Below are 18,261 nucleotides of genomic sequence, written 5' to 3' on the forward strand. Positions count from 1 at the left end.
TCCAACAGAATTTAATCTGCTCTTCTTGTAAATCCCGGGAATCGATGACAGTCACGATCTAACTCCGGAATTAGGTCCACGAATGAAAAACAGAAACCCTCTGATTGACTGCACTAGAAATCAATCAGAAGTTTTACGTAGAGAATAAACAGATATGATCTGTTAATTTGATTTGTAATTTTTCACAAAAATCACAAGTCGAATTTTCTCCAAAAGGGATAGAGAAATTTTCGAAAATCCTCTTGAAAATTATATGTAGTGTTCGAAATTTCTAGACTGAATTCTCTTATGAATTTTGAACACTGCTTACATATTTATAGATAATTTCTAGACTAGATTAAGTTATAATTATATTAGGACTCTAACTCCTTAGGGCCCACAATCCATAACTTAGTCCAACAAGCCAAGCCCGTTGTTCTAGAAATTAATATAAAATTCATCGTGACTCCGATTGATAAACTGATTTCACCAATGTGCACAGAAACCATTTCTGCATCTTTTAAAGTCAAGATAATTTTTCTGAATCCGAATTCAGTGATTTCCAAAAATGCCCATCCCTATGTCATTTTAGAAAATCTCACTCCCTTTTAATTAAGAAGTCTAACTTCTCTTTCATTAAATTTAACTCTTTAAATTTAACTATCTCTAAGGGGTTTTAGTAATCCATTACTTGTGTAACCCTCAATGGTTCAGGAATACAGCTAGCCGTGGGCTCACAACTCCTTGTGACTCGGAACAACAATTTCCGACTTACCCATCGAGTCATGGTAAGAGCGCCTAGCAACATCGCCCCATGATTCCCTAGGTATTACTGATAGTGCCTGCAAGAACCAGTAGATTTTGGTTAGCATACAGTACGGTCCCTTCAACCAAATATCCCGATCGAATCAACAACCATTGGTGCATCGAGAGTCGTTCGAGATTCGATAACTATGCATAACATCTTGGAGATCTATTAGTGACATCGCATGTATTACTAGGAACACCAAGTAACCTAAAACACATCATGTACTCTGGCCAGAGATTCGTCACACTAATATCTCCTCAGATCGCATAGGATATCCCCACTCGCGAGTATGTGGTGAATCCTTGACAACAAAGCATCGACTCTTATATGTGTTGTAACTGTACCCAATCCCGACACCTGATGACCCCAATAGAGTCGGTAAACGAGTCAAAGTACAGTACTAGCATATAGAGTCTCAATGATGTTTCAAGTAATAAGGACTAATGGTGTACAACCAAAACCGCAAACTTTATCCACTCGATAAGTGATAACCACTTGGAAAGTCCGAATAGGGTAGTTCGATCATTCATCATATGAATATCCATTTGCATGCTTTGAACATCTCTATGTTCCATACCAATGAAACGTGGTACTCGGCATCGCAAATGCTAGTCTCAATCTCGAGCGATCCTTATCCTTATTTGCGGATGGCTCAATTGACTAGGAACTGTTTAGAATATACAGTAACTATAAGATGTGTTTCATGATAGTCATCCCCATGTGCTACCACATCTTACATACACTATAGTATATTCAAGGTATTTATCAAAACAACAATAGTATATCATAATATAACATTATGAAGAAAGATAAAGTCAATGCCATTATAAAAGTGTAAATTATATTAAACAAAATATTGTTTATACATAGAGTCACAAAAGCCCTTAGCCACAAGTTGGCTAACCGGGCACCCACTCTTTCAACATATCCCCCCAAAGTTCTTTGCCTACACTCAAGAGCTTGAGAAGAATAAAGATATTGATATCTGTTACATTCAATTAAGTGATAACTCATCAGACCTCTTCACAAAGGCGCTTCCTACGGCAATATTCAGAAAGCATATATATAACATTGGAATGCGCAATCTACGGAATATGTGAAAAATCACTCGTGTTAACATGAGGGAGAGTTTACGTGGCTGCACTCTTTTTTTCTTGCTATGGTTTTTATCCCACTGGGTTTTTCCTAGTAAAGTTTTTAACGAGACGGTATAAAACACGTAATGAAGGCAATCATCATATCACGATCATCATCACAAGGGGGAGTGTTGAAAATATGTTATTATTATTATTATTATTATTATTTAAAGTTGAATGTTGAATGTTGAATATTGAGTTGTAAAATGTTAAAAATTAGTGTGTGATGATGTAGATGATGATATATTAATTTTTGGACTAATATCAAATGTGGATCTATAAATAGGTCTTCATTTGTGATGAAAAATACAATTGAGTTGAGAGAAAAATATTATAAAGTGTAGAGTTTGACATATTTTGAGTTTTGGAGTTTTTATTTTATACCATAAATTTTTACTTTTTCACAACGCGATTCACCTATTTTTCAATTAAAATGGGTAATAAATTGTATCCCGAGTACGATAAATGAGTAAAACAATGTATTAATGATATTTTTAATTGAAAAAATAGGTGAATCAAAAGTTTTATTAATAATTAATTATATTTTGTTCATCCACATTGTTTAGTGAATTTAATTTTAATAATTTGTGCAAACGGGGTTTTTTTTTAACAAAGTGTAGCATGGTTTGTAGCACCAAATGTAGAAGAGGATTTCGTCCCCGCAAATTTAGTTCATGCGAATCAATTGATTTTTGCACCCCTTTGGAATCGGAATATAGATATTTGTTAGGTCAGGAAAGTGTTGCTTACGCTAGATAGAAGATGACTAATACCCTTAAGGGGTGTCCAAGTTGGTGGAGTAGGTGAACACTTGGCCTGAGGTCTGGAGTTCGATTCCCCTACCAACACCTTTTTGGACTAGTCTGTCACGCATGACTTGCCTAGTGTGGTTTACCTGACTAACGTAGTTTGCAGGTTATTGCGTTAGTCCGAAGGAATTGGCAAAATACATACTTGAAAACATTTATAAACATGACCCGCATTTAAAGAATATTTTTCAGATTTTTATTGTTTATTAATTAAATTCAATAGAAAATTTACTGTCTTTTTTAATATATAAATAAATATATTTCATGTTAATTTTTTATTATAAAGTAAATTAACTTCAATTAGCATATGTCCAAGTTCGAACACTTGGACGGGTCAAGATCCCACTCATTATATGAGCCCAAAGTGTCCAGCCCAAATAGGACCGAAGGCAATTTACGATAACCTAAAACCTAAACCTAAAACCCTAAATTCAAAATTCGCAACTGAAGCCGTTTTTAAGGATCCTGTGCTTGCCACACTGCTCGTCCGCCACCACGATCAGCTGTTACCATTTGTGGATTTCAGGTAAAAAATCACCAATCAATTAATTAATTTTCTCAATCATTGGTCTCCATTTCTGATGATATTTCCTCCGTCGACCTATACTGTCTCTTTTACAATATTATCTAATCAAAATTCAATTTTTTTTCTGGATGAAATAACGAGAGTTTTTTTCGCGATTCATCATTGTGACGAACAGACTGCTCGCACTACTCCGATTGGTTTCCGTTTGTTTGTTTGAAATTGTGAGACAGATAGCAACATTTCACTTTTTCTCGTTTTTTTCTTTTCTTCATCTGTTTTTTTTTTTTTTTTGTCATCTGCGCATTTCTCTTAATTATTGTTTTTTGAGGGGCAATAATGATGATAATAAATTGTTCTGAATTTCGGTTGATTGAGTTTTACCTCCTACTCATGCTGAATGCCCCTATTTAGATTTGAGAACCTTAAAAGTCCCAAAATCTTGGTTTTTTTTATTACTTGGCATCAAAAAAGTAAAAATATGCCCGATTTAATGGGAAATTAAATATGCACTTTTTGTATTATTTATTTAATACTCTTACTGGAAATGTGTTTTTTGAGTAGCTTGTAATTAAGGGATGGCTCATTATCAGCAAATAATGGATTGAGTACTTGCTTGTCGAAAATGGCAAAAAATTTCATACATTTAAAGCTGTGGGGAATCCCGAGCATTTATTTATTCGTATATATTTTCAAGAGAAGAAATGTGGCAATGATGAAAAGCTCAAGACTTTTCTTTCAAGTGATGAAGTAACCTCTCAATCATTCATTTGAGAGGAAGCTATGATTTGTTTTTCAAGCACTTTTGAGCCACTATCTCTGTATTTTTTAATATATTTTTCTTTAAATTTTCATACACATGCTGATTAATAATAATTTAGGTTGTTAAATTATAATGTGTACCATAATCGAGCCCAGCAATAGATTATTAAATTCCTACAAGTAAATTGGTATGCTTCATAATGCGATAAGCAGGCACAGATATTGTGAAGTTGATGCTTTATCTTGTGGTTAGTGGAGTTGAGCTGATAAACTAATGATCATACCTCTGTGCTTATGTTTGTATTGCGTTTGTTACTTTCGGCTAGCTTAATCTATTGGTTATGATTTGTTAATTAAATATTATAAAAAATAACATAATTTATCCAAATGTGTCAAGAGTAGAAGTATCACCCTACATTACAATCTATTGTCAAATGTACCCGAATTTTCTGTGTGGAACACACCTGTACCAGTTCATCCAAAAAATAAAAATAAAAATACGAATAGTTATTTTTAATTAAACAATTAAGAATACCAGGTACAAATCCTGAAATCTTGGTACTATTTAGAGACTGGTCTTTTCGAAAAACATCTCTAAACTAAGAGAGAGTTTTAGTTTGAGGAGTGGTGTTTTTTTTAATTAAATTTTTAGGTAAGGAACAGAAAATTCAAATTCGTGAAGGTGACCGATCTGATCTGCATAGAGACGGTTTTAAAAAAAACTTATAAATCAGCGGGTTTGTGAAAATGCATCCATAATGATGTTCAAGGGAGTATTGCTTCTCCTTTTAACCCTACGAAATGTAGAAATAAATTATTTTTAGACGAAGATTCAGGTAGAGTTCACATAAGATGATATGGGTTAGGGAGAGGCTGCCAGTACTTGCAAACTTTTGGAGAGTCACGAGCTGCAAGAAAAGAGACTCTTGTGGTTAGGGAGAGGCTGATGAGCTGCCAAAGAAATGGCAGATTGGGTTTACATGGATAGTATAGTTGGAGGAGCATACCCATGCTAGTATCTAATTTGATTTGAATATAAATTTTCAGATGTCCAACAAACGATAAAACTTCTCTTGATTTGAATATCCAATTTTTTGGTGATATCATTCGTAGGCATGACAGATTGATAATGTGAGGTCCAAAAATCCACAAATTCATTCACGAAGATTTTAAATAATTTTTTGTTATTTATTTGAAAGTTATGTTTATGTGACGTTATAAATATGTATGTTATATTTTAATGTTTTGCAAAGATAGTTTAATGTTTTCATGATGAGATTAATTCTGGATTGAAGGAATGAGATTGACCTGCGAATGAGGTTTAAGAAAATGATTGTACGAGTATTTTAAGTATAATATTGATATAGTTTTATCTTAAAATTGAAAGAAGAAAATTTTAATAGTCCAATTTGAGGCGTATTGGACAGACTACATATGTGTAGCCTTCCCACCTAATGTTCTTATCTTTTCCTTTCTTTTGCCCCACACATTTATATTTTTTCAGTAACGACTTTTTAAGAATTATGATTAGCCCCCGTAATGTGTGGGATCATAACAATACCTAGGATCAATGGAGGAACCATGATTTCAAATCCATCCGGGCTAGAATTTTTTAACCAAAAACAAAAGAACACAGAGTATCTAATCTATTATCAAAGTTTAAATTTTGAAAAAGCATTGTTACTGCTATTTATGTGCAGAACAACTAAAAAAAATACAGAACAACTAATTTGATCCCAAGAAATATGAACCAAAAATACCAAAACAAATCAAAGTTGAACAAATACATACTGAATCAAACGAATACATGAAGAAATGTATATCCCAAAATCCCAATTCATTAATATTGTATATACTAGGAATGTAAACGAATCGAACTGTTTGCGAGTTATTCGGAGTTCGGCTCGTGAAAAAACTCGTTTGTTAAGTTTATCGAGCCGAGCCCGACCTTAATTTAGAGCTCAGAAATTTTCACGATTCGAGTTTGAGCTTAAAGATGTTCGGCTGAGATAAAACCTTTAAATGTCCCTATTGTTTTCGTGTTTTCCCATTTATGTTCCTCAAAACATTTCGGTGCTATTTATATCCTAATTCGGACTTTAATTTTCAATATACATACTTGCGGCCAACTACTCCGTTTATTGGTAACGGATCACTCACGTGCATTCGAGAAACGCCCAATTGTTTCAAAGTGCAATCGTATCTTCCATCATCTTGAAGAACCTAGCGTTACTCCGATATCTCAAACACCATCCCAACTTGGCCTCCGTGCTCCACCGTGTTCATCACACTCGCCAAAGCGTCGCCGGCAACTCTCACCACCGCCACCCAACTGTCGTGAGAAGGGGAGCCCAAGAGAGCAGACCCCACGGCGGCGAGACCTGTTAACACAGGCGCGGCCACGACGAGAAACTTGTTGAGTTTCAGTGCTTTCTCACTCAATCTCAAGTAATCTCGTCCATCTTTTCTGTCCATGATATTTACTCTCTCTCTCATTTATTCCTCCAGTTTTCGGTTCCATTAGAATTCGAGCTCGACATGCTCCGGGAAGTTGTTGAACATGGCGCCTTGATGAGGAAACGGGTACGCCTTATCCAAAGCCAACACTTTCTCCATCAACTCCTTCACATCAAAGCTAGTGAAATTCCCCATCGACAAAACAGTGGTAATCTGATTCTAAAGCTATTTGAACAATCTCGTAGCGTTTCTTTGTTCCTCCGCTAGCTGAGACAGCTGGATCTTATTCATAATCGAGCGAAGCCCAATTGCCCCAACGTACAAGATGGTGGAAGAAAGCTTCAGCACAGCCGCTGGAGCACCGCCGCTGACGGAGACTATCCCCACCATGGTAGCGCGACGAGGATCAAACCGTTGATAGATGTCAAAAGAAGGTTGTTCCAGTTCGATCTCTGCTCACAAATATTCCGATTACTTTGAAAGAATGGAGGGCTCTTATTTTAATTTGGGTGTTTCCACGTGAGTGATCCGTTACCTATTAACGGAGTAGTTGACAACAGGAATGTATATTGGAATTAAAGTTTGAATTAGGGATATAAATTACACCGAAATGTTTTGAAGGACATAAATGGGAAAACAGGGAAACAATAAGGACATGTTCGGCTCGTTAGCTCGCGAACATGTTCGTTAATAGGCTCGGGATCTCAAGCTCGTTAGCTCGGGCTCAGACTCGGCTTGTTTAGTGGCTCGTTAGATCGGGCTCGGGCTCGCCAGTTTGAGCTCGGCCTCGGCTCGTTCACTGGCTAGTTAGATTGAGCTCGGATTCTGGATTGGTCTCGGGTCATTTTTTGATCGTGAATATATATTAGTTTATATGGTTTCTCAAACTTGACTTGTTTAGTCATTTATATGCTCATTGAGTAAATTTACAAATCATAATATTTTAAAATCTAGTATAATCAAATTTAAAGTAAATCTTTCTTGAAATAAAAATGTTATGATTGTAGCTCATTTACAATGGACCTTTATAGCAACTACTTCGTATTCATCCTTGTTTTACGCAAATGATTAACCCAAGTTGTTATAGAAGTCTATTGTTGTCCATTATAAACTCATTTTAAATCTTCCATTTTTTCTGTATGGGACAGGGCAATACCTCTTCCTTCAGAACGCGACATCCTCGTCGCGACCTGACTCCTCGATCTACCAGTACCGAAAATCTAAAGTTGGCTCCTACGGGTTCAAGAGGTGGCTCCCGTCATGTATCACTTTGTCCCGCAGGTTCAAGAGGTGGATCCCACACACGTAGCACTTTGCTCGCATAACACTTATTTCCCGGGGTCAGCCAATTGGTGATCGGCTCCGATACCATTCTGTCACGCCTCAGGCCTGCTCTTTTGCGACTGTACACAATGAACCCTTATAAAACTAGTTCGTATTTGTCATGGCTTTACGAAAATTATTAATCCAAGTTGATATAGAAGTCATTGTAGCTCATTTTAAACTCATTTTAAATTTTCATTTTTACCCACGTTCTTGATTTTTGCCGGAAAAAAAAATGATTTTTATTAAATAATAGAATTTTGATTTTAACTAAAAATTCAAATACAAAACCTTTCTTTTTATATATCAATTAGTATTAATGAAAAAATTTGTATTTGAAATTTTATCTGAAATGATTTATATGAAAAATAAGTTTATTAGAATTTAAAATATTGTTGTATAAAAAATATTTATAATATTTTAAATAAATCATAAATATGGATAACAGTGTGAAATTGTTAGTGATATAAAGATAAATAGATATCTAAAGAATAAAAATTAATTTTTTTGTCTTTGTAGATAAATATGTTTGATTAAAATTTTACTTATTTTTTAATGAAATTAGATTAGCCATAATAATCGTTCAAATTTAAATAAAATATGTGTACATTATCATATATATATCATTTATGAAAATTGAATCGTATATATATATATAAACAAAAAATTAATTGAAATTTTTTAAAAAAGTTGATAATATCCGATTAAATTTTAAAATTTTATCTGTAATTGGTGTGTGTATTGTATAAAAATTTTCACTTTCATTTGATACAAAAAATTAAATAAAATTAAAAAGTAGTTATAACATTTGACAAATTTTCAAATTTTGAATAAAAAATTGGTGAATTATTAATAGCATTTATGAAAATTTTCGGATATATATATATATATAAACTCGAAAAAATATTTATATCATCCAATAAAAATTCAAATTCTGAATAAAAAAATTGATAAATATTTTATGTAGCATTTATGAAAGTATTCAGATATATTTGAAAAAAAAAAATTAATTGAAATTTAAAATTAGTGATAACATCTGATAAAATTTTAAATTTTGAATATAAAATTTTTATACAATCAAATATAAATTTTATGAAATTTTCACATATATTTTTTGACACAAAAAATTAACTAAAATTAAAAAATAATATATTATTGGTACATAATACCCACAGTCAGGAAACACTCATCCCAACATTGTTTTGAATTAGGAATCTCTCTACAAGAGAATCCAACTAGCATTAAGATATACTTCAACGTAACTGTTTACAACGATTTCTACACTAGGTAACCTTCCCGAAATCCTTAAAGCACAAACAAGCTTCTAGAGCAACGTTGGGAAATTCAATTCACCACATCTAGTATTAATCACAGTTTACGTTTCTCAGTATAACCCAACACTGTGTCCTGATGAAAACTTGTCATCACTTGACAACCATGTTTGTAAGTTCAATCCTTAAACATTTGTCCAAGAGAACCGGATAGGTAAATATGCACTGAAATGGTAAAATTGCACCTCTGATGAACTACGTCGTCTCAATTTCAGGATGTTCATCTATGATTCTCAATCACTGGTCTAGTCAAATCTCTTTTGGCACTAACCCAGTACCAATATTTACTTTTATAAGACTCAAATAAAACCTGATCATTCTTCCTAGTAGTTACACGCATTGTTATGACTGTGCATACACCGAGGCTGAGGTAAGTCTCCCCTATAATGCCAAACTAGAACAAAATAATCATTCCAGCGTACACCGGCATAAGGTCGAACTTACTATACCATCTCGAAATCCGACAGTCATCAGCATCCTGGTATGACTCATTCTCGAGTCCCTGATGAATACTATCATCGTTATTCGCAACCTCGCAAGGTCAATCATTCTCGAGTCCCTAATGAAAACTAATTCCAATGAATTTTATGATTTCGCTAATTCATGTCCCTGCTGAAATGCATCAGTCCTGACAATGAATTGAAAATACTAAATTCCTGATGAACATGTCATCTCTAGCACTAATAAACATGAATTTTATGATTTCGCTAATTCATGTCCCTGCTGAAATGCATCAGTCCTGACAATGAATTGAAAATACTAAAATTCCTAATGAACATGTCATCTCCAGCTGTTGTCTCGTCTTACGACCAAACAACTGATATTCACTTGTTAATGCCTATTAAAATTCCCAATATTACTTGAATCCCAATCCAACGGTGCAATCAAATATTCTCGCTGGAACACCTCAGCAAATATTTGGCTAATAGCCCTCGAAAAATGTCGTCCACTAACGTCATGGAGCAACTACTCGATCTCATCTCAGCAATTGGAGAATTCCGTTGCTAATGCTAAGCAACTGCTTGGATCAAATTACATATCTTTTTAACAAAAAGGTACTACTCTGAAAAGATACTAATTCCCATGTCAGTTCTTACTGCTGATAACTATTAACCAAGTTATCATCTAATCCAGACCACACAATTCAACTTGCAATCACCCCTGATTACAAGAAATTCTCGTCTCTATCATTTCTAGAGAATCCCAAAACGATTAATGAATTCTGAGTGCCTTTACGTCGCACTACTATTGCGAGGTATTCCCAAGAATCAAATTCCTAAGTATACCAGCTTATAATACTTGTCTCACGTACTTCTTGATTCACTATACCCCCAATCAACACGAATTGGACTAAACCAGTGATAGCACTGATCCTCCACTACCTATGCTCAGTCTGTTCAATTCAAGCAGTCTAGGCAATTACTTGCCAATTTAATGATAGCCTCTTATGGCTTGATCAATGACCCTGATCTTACTGCCACAAGTTGCTAATACCCAAACATTTGGAAAGAATCACACTCGATTCGCTTTCCTATCCCCGGAAAATAGACGATAACTAAGAACCATCCATTGGCACAAGTCTCGTGTCATTCCATAACTAATATCCCATGTTTTATCCATACGAAACGAACACCAAGGCGAACTAATCCCAAGATAATTTACAATCCAATAGCCTGGATCATCCTATCCCAAGGAAATCCTACTCTCCTATCCGAAGGAATCGGGCGATACCCCGTGTGGTCACTGGTAGAAATTCGTCTACCTACTAGATCTACTCATCTAGTAATATCCCAAAATGTCAAAACCTATCTGCTCAGAACAATCACTCGTCAAGAAAATCCTTCCAAGACTGATTCTGACAGCAGAATTCCAAAATATCGCATATCTGATAAGAAGTCAAACGATAACTACATCCTAAATACCACATTTGGTATCTATCCATACTAAAGTCATACCCCATTGCGACTGTTGGTATTATCTTGACCTAGTATCCCGAAAGGCCTCCAATAATCTTTGAAGTATGAAACTTCCAAAAAATTACCGACTAAGGGTCGTGTATCCTCACGTCTAGTCCCAGTAACAATTCATAACTCTTGGTATTATCTTGACCTAGTATCCCGGTGAAAACCTATCATCATGAGGCAACAACCTAATAAGGTTAAAATAACCAACCGTTCTAAAGAAGGACACTCCTAGAACGATACCCCTGCTTATGCTGAATCACCTTATCCCTGACACTAGACATAGTCAACCAATTAACTAAGCCATCATAGGAAAGTATCAACAATAATCTCAGCAATCCTCTATAGTTTGAGCGCAAAATCAACTAAACACCGGATTATCCTCAAGAAATTCTCAAAATAAATACACCAGTATCATTGTTTCAAGTTATGTGCGATTTTTTATTACAATCTCATGTAATAAAATCATTAAAATCCAAATACGCTGAAAATGTACCACTCAACTTGAAATAATACAACAAATATCTGATGATTTCATACTTACAACTGAAATGATGTTTACAACAAAACTTAAGACAGTATTTTAAAACCACGTACATGTGGAAATTTTTCATTCCGTTTATTCATCTTGAACGTGAAGTTTCTCATTTGTCATTTGAACACATCGATACTTGCATACTCCGACATACATATATTCCCGAAAAGATTTCACTAATCTACCAGGTGCATCACTGATCTATGGTGAACCCCGATGGATGAGTTAAGATCTTTATGACAATCTCTCCAACTGCTTGTGAAGAATTTTCAGAGGAGTGCTTATCTCGTTCAAACGAAATGGATGTAAGCATCACACGTGTCCCAACCAATCCTTTGACACTACCTCTGGTGTCTGGTAATTGATCCAAATTTAGGATCAACATGAGTTGAAATCTTGTTGTCTCGGATACGATCCTTCACTCATGCCCCGATCTAGCTGAAATCCCATATTCCAAGTTTTTAAAAATCCTGTCGATGATGATATTCTTCGGGCCATCGAATTGCCTCATCATCATCTCATTTAAAGTCTCATCCGTCCTACAAGGATTAGTAAATTTTAGCACTATGTCCCAAAAATCTTATTGCATGCTCCGATATCAATAAATGTAACGACTCAATCCGGATCCACTACTAATCAGATATTAGAACTTAATTAAGCATGCAATTAACGTTAATAAAAAATACGCAGAAGCTTAAATAAATATTGGTCGGCAGAGTACAACCGACTAATAAATCAATTCGATATACAACCCAATCGAATAAATCTTTCTCCGGCCCTTCAGTATGACGCCTATAAACCCCTAATATAGGCAATAATTGGGGAGAGGGAAAGAAGACGGTGCACTCAAGTGTAAGCCTCGACATCCCTATTTATACAGTGAGTTCGGATTGTCTGATCCCACTTTCGGATCGTCCGATCTCTGCATGCTTGACAAGTGTCACTGCCAACACTTTGGACCGTCTGAAGAGGCACTTCAAATCGTCCGATATCGATATTACGTCATCCATGATGTCACAAACTCGGACACCTGTCTTGAGTATTGTTCGAACCGTCCGAAGCTCTACTTCGAACTGTCCGGAGTCTAATTTTAGCCGATCAAAAATCATTCCTCATCTTATTTTATTTGATGGCGATCAAACCGTCCGATCCTAGTTCGGAGCGTTCGAACTTTGTCCATCCAAACTGGTTCAGGGCCTCCGAACTCACCCACTTCGGACCATCCGATCCTCAAGTTCGGAGCCTCCAATCCTGCCGAAAACTTGAAACTCTTCTGGCTATTTTCGAGTATTCAGGATCCATTTATGAACTCCTTAGACCTATTTGAAAATCTCTTAATCATGTTTTACTTAATATAAACATGATCATTCATTAATTAAAAATAAATCAAAAATTTCGGGTACAGATTACTACAATTATTCTATTTTTTATACTAAGAATAAATGTATGTATTTGCATAATTTTACGGTAATAATGTGATGTATATAATGTTAATAACAGTTAAATAATTATGTATATCACATCACGTTATTATAATGAGGTGTCAGTGACTCATTTTATATAATAATGTGACATTATACACATATAGTTAATATATAGTGAAATATTGTATATCACATCACATTATTATAATGAGGTGTCAGTGACTATAATAATGTGATATTATTTATATATATATATATATATATATATATATTCATTATATAACATGATATTAGGGCAATTTGCTCAAAAATCCCCAAATGCAAACATGTTTTGCTTTGGGATCCCTAGTCATAAAATGTGGTACAAAACAATACAAGATGTGGTACAAAACCATACAAGATGTGGTACAAATTAACAAAAAATGTGGTACAAAAAAGTGGCTAGGGAGTGCAGAGCACAACATGTTTGCATTGGGGATTTTTGAGCAATTTGCACATGATATTACATATTAAAACATAAACACAATAAAAATATATAAACGGTAAAATAATATACAATATAATCATATCACGTTATTATAATGAGTTCTTAGTGACTTTTTTATATAATAATATGATATTATATATTAAAGTATATACGCAATAAAAATATATAAACAGTAAAATAAATATTCTTACTTGTTAAATATTCTTACCCCCTCGTTGTGTTTTGGAGCTTGTAAAAATATGGAGAACCTTATAGCTTCGTGTTGTAACGTGTTGTAAAAAATTAAAAATTACGGTGAAAAGTAAAAATTTCAAAATCTTAAAATATATCAAACTACACACTTTATAAAATTTTCTTCACGCAATTGTGTCATTCTCCACAAATAGAAAGATATATTTATAGAACCTCATTTGAAAAGAGTCCAAAAATACACATTTAATAATTTTACTATTTATATATCATCGCACACTTATTTTCAACATTTACAACCATTCTTTTCAACCCTCCAAAACTCTAATTTTCTACACGTAAGATATTGTAAATATATATAAATTATACTTTAAAGTATTAAATACTCATATATACCGTTTGGTTTGAATGATGATATAAGTAATACATAAATAATTAATATAATGTAATAAAAAATAAATAAATAATAATAGTTAATATAGTATTTGATTGATAGATTATAGTTGATTTGATTTGATTGATTAAACTTTATATATAAATATTAAATGACCCTTTTTTTCCTTTTAACAATAAATAAAATATAAAAAAAATTATTTAAAAGGAATAATATCGTAATTTAAATTCAATAATTTGATTGATGTAAGATAAATTATTAATGATTTGATCGTGGCTTTTTTTCATTTGTTTTTTTGTTTTATGTTTTCATTTTTATTATAATTATTACTTTCATTTGTTTTTTGTGCTTTTATTTTTTTAAATTAAATTGTGTTTATAGCCATGTAGTTTTTCTAATATTTTTTTCTTAAACTAGCCGTTTAATTTTTTTAAATAGATCAATGATAAAATACATCTAATAATACAAATCTAAAAAATTTATAAATTTTAATTAATAAAAATTATATTTTTTATGAAATGTGTATTTTAATTTAAACCATTTTGATTGCAACGATATATTAATTCACATAAAATTATACCCGTAAATATCCAATTAAGTGATCAACGCAAAATTGTCTGATACCCTGATTTAACTTTGAAGAGTTTAAGAGGATATTTTTATCCAAAACACCAAGTTTGCCACGTGGCAGCCCAGAAAACCAGTAACAAAAACTCAAACCAACCAATGGAAGAACACCTTATCTGATATCTTATCCCTCTCCAATCAAAGCCACCAAAATAACTTGTCCTCCATCATCCACTACTCCCCCTCTGTAATAAGGAGGACCAGAGACGCGATTAGAGTCTTGAAATCAAGAAAAATGGCCACCACACTACAGGCGGCTGCCACTCTTATGCAACCAACCAAGGTTGGTGTCTCGGCCCGGAACACCTCCCAGCTGCGGCCAGTTCAGAGTGTCGGCAAGGCTTTCGGAGTTGAACCCGGCGGCGCTAGGCTGACATGCTCTCTTGATGTCAAGGAGTTGGCTCAGAAGTTCACCGATGCTGCCAAGATTGCTGGCTTTGCTCTCGCTACTTCCGCACTCGTCGTCTCGGTATGGATTTCATTCAATCTTGTTTAGCTTTTCGGGTTCTTTCTTGAATGAGTATCTTGAGATGAACTTGAATCTGGTATATGAATTTGTTTGAAATAATCCAAGTGGGTATATATGTAGAGTTAATCGAAGCGCGCGCTAGCTATTTCCCAAGATTAAACTTTTTCTTACAGTTCAGTAGAATTTCAGCAAGTCTCTCATTTTTATTATGTAAGTATGGATGCAAAAATTCACCTTGAATGTGTTTGTCTGATTGTATTTGCACAGGGGGCTAATGCTGAAGGTGTTCCAAAGCGGCTAACATTCGACGAAATCCAGAGCCAGACCTACACAGAAGTGAAAGGATCAGGAACCGCTAATCAGTGCCCGACAATTGCAGGTGGTGTCGATGGATTTGCCTTCAAAGCAGGCAAATACAAAGCTCAGAAATTCTGCCTAGAGCCCACATCATTCACTGTCAAGGCAGAAGGTGTGAGCAAGAACGCACCACCCGCGTTCCAAAAGACCAAGCTCATGACCCGTCTCACCTACACCCTAGACGAGATCGAGGGGCCATTCGAAGTATCTCAAGACGGCTCCGTCAAATTCGAGGAGAAGGACGGGATCGACTACGCTGCTGTCACGGTTCAGCTCCCCGGTGGTGAGCGTGTGCCTTTCCTTTTTACCATCAAACAGCTCGTGGCAACTGGCAAACCAAATGGCTTCAGCGGTGAATTTTTGGTGCCATCATACAGAGGTTCCTCTTTCCTTGACCCAAAGGGCAGGGGTGGATCTACTGGTTATGACAACGCTGTGGCTTTGCCTGCTGGAGGAAGGGGAGACGAGGAGGAGCTGGAGAAGGAGAACATAAAGAACGTGGGTTCTTTGACGGGGAAGATTACATTGAGCGTGACCCAATCGAAACCCGAGACCGGTGAGGTGATTGGAGTGTTTGAGAGCATCCAGCCATCTGATACCGATTTAGGGTCCAAGGCTCCCAAGGATGTCAAGATTCAAGGCATCTGGTATGGTCAGCTGGAGTGAGTCTTAGGCTAACCTATGCTGTTTCTTGGTTGAGTTGTCTTGTACCTTTAAAAGGCCACTGAGCTCCTAGTGAAGTTGCACTAAAAAACACTATTACAATTCTTGTATATTATTGTGGTTTTAATGATATGTCTCTTTGAAATAAGCACCTGTCATACATATCACGGAGCACTCAATCTGAAACCACTCTTTCAGTTTGTTTTCAAGAAAGGGGGAAATAGCTACCTATTTTTCTATCACAAAAACTTCACGGCCTCCTGTTCAAATCGATGTTCAAGAAGATTGTTTCTTCGAGGACTTGCACATGCTTCCAAAAGTATCTGATTTTCAGAAATAAATAACCAGCTAATTGTTTAAGAGCACCTTACACTATATATATAAGCCAATTTGGAGGATCCTCCCTTTCTTCTTTACTAATTCTTTTAGCTTTTTTTCTGAGAAAAGTTGCTATTTTGCTAGTTGTCATTGAAGTGTACATGGTTGGGAAGGGATAATGTCGTTGGCAAAATTTAAGTTTTTGTTTGTGGTGATATGTTTTACCAAAATATCAAAATTTGTCCTCACAATTATTGTTAACTTTGATCTTTTCATTTATTAATTATAAAAAATTAACCATGTAACTGATTATTATTATCTTAGTCCATTTTGTTTCTTAGCAAAATTGGTACTTTAACTATTAAGATAATCGATTTTAGTTTTTATTAAATGAAAAATAATTTTTTTATAATTGAATCAATCAATCAGATTTTTTTTAGGCTCTTAAAAAATTGACTAATTTACTGATTATATATTGCTAGTAACAAGTAATAAAATTAGCTAACAATAGAAATGTCAATACTAATTTTTTTACTTTAATAAACAAAACAACTAAACACGGTCATGATTACATATTTACACCATTATATTTGATGTTTCAATAGATAAACCACTAAATCGATTGTAGTGAATAATTAGAACATATTGGTTCAAAAAAAAATAATTAGAACATATTAATTTAATATTCAAATAAATAAAGAACAGAAACTCTCATGACGAAATCCCCTTCTCCGTTACAAAACTATAGGAGATAGCTATATAAAAATCGAGTAAGTTTTGCGTAAAATCATCTCGTAGATCTATATTTGTGATATGAATTAATTTGGTTTACACATATAGTGAAAATTAATATATTTTATATAAAAATAATAATTTTTTATGAGTCGAATCAGTTTAATAAAATTCACCTTTGAATAGTTTTTGTGATAAAAATTAATATAGTCAAACAATTCATATCGATGGCCAATTACATACACACACCTATATATTCATTCCTATAACAAGTAGACGTGTCAAAATGAGTTAAGTTTGTCGAGTTGACCCACTCCGTCATACAAAATAAGTATATTAGATTATAGATAGGGGTGTCAATTCAGGTGGGTCAGGTGGGTTCGGGTCAAGTCGGATTGACAAAAATAATTCTAAAAAAGTCGTCAACACGAACCCTGGTAACCCACTTAACCCGAACAACCCGATTTTATTTATTTATTTGTAACAAAATAATTAAATAAAAATTTAAAACACACAATAATAACATTAATATTTAATTTAATCACATAATAACAAAATCTAATCTTATATATAATTTAAATTTAAACTTTTAGTTGTAGAAAATTTAAAGTATACTTATTATAAGAAATAAAAAATTATTTTAAAAAATAAAAATTGTACAAAATAAACATTAAATGACAAAAATCTATTATATCAATATACGATATTTTTTTTCAAACATGCAACGTATAAACATTTGGTTAATCTATATTAATTTTATATAAATAATAATAATAATAATTAAAAGTTTCGGGTCATTTCAGGTCAACTCGGGTTGATCCGAATCCAACCCGAACCCGATTAATTTTTCGGGTTAGCTTTCGGGTCAACCCGATTCGACCCAAACCCAAAAACCCTCAATCCTAACCTGATATTTTTCGAGTCGACTCGTGTCAGGTTGATGGGTTGAGTTGAGTTTTGACAACTCTAATATTAGG

General features: G+C 34.1%; 1 protein-coding gene and 1 pseudogene across 1 annotated transcript; one reads left to right on the top strand and one right to left on the bottom strand.

The window, feature by feature from the left end:
- Window positions 1-3,142: 3,142 nt before the first annotated feature.
- Window positions 3,143-7,379, bottom strand: LOC140882414 (probable F-box protein At4g22030; annotated as a pseudogene).
- Window positions 7,380-14,903: 7,524 nt separating this feature from the next.
- Window positions 14,904-16,382, top strand: LOC140880851 (oxygen-evolving enhancer protein 1, chloroplastic). Its single transcript, XM_073285682.1, has 2 exons — window positions 14,904-15,214; window positions 15,482-16,382. The coding sequence occupies exons 1-2, from the start codon at window positions 14,981-14,983 to the stop codon at window positions 16,235-16,237; spliced, it is 990 nt and encodes a 329-aa protein (XP_073141783.1). The 5' UTR covers window positions 14,904-14,980; the 3' UTR covers window positions 16,238-16,382.
- The last annotated feature ends 1,879 nt before the right edge of the window (window positions 16,383-18,261 follow it).

This window comes from Henckelia pumila, chromosome 2 (genome assembly GCF_033568475.1).
Source record: "Henckelia pumila isolate YLH828 chromosome 2, ASM3356847v2, whole genome shotgun sequence".
NCBI classification, from domain to species: Eukaryota; Viridiplantae; Streptophyta; class Magnoliopsida; order Lamiales; family Gesneriaceae; genus Henckelia; species Henckelia pumila.

Coding starts and splice junctions, on each gene's coding strand:
- LOC140880851 (XM_073285682.1), top strand. CDS start 14,981: ATGGCCACCACACTACAGGCGGCTGCCACTCTTATGCAACCAACCAAG. Junction 15,215..15,481: donor CTTCCGCACTCGTCGTCTCG/GTATGGATTTCA, acceptor GTATTTGCACAG/GGGGCTAATGCTGAAGGTGT.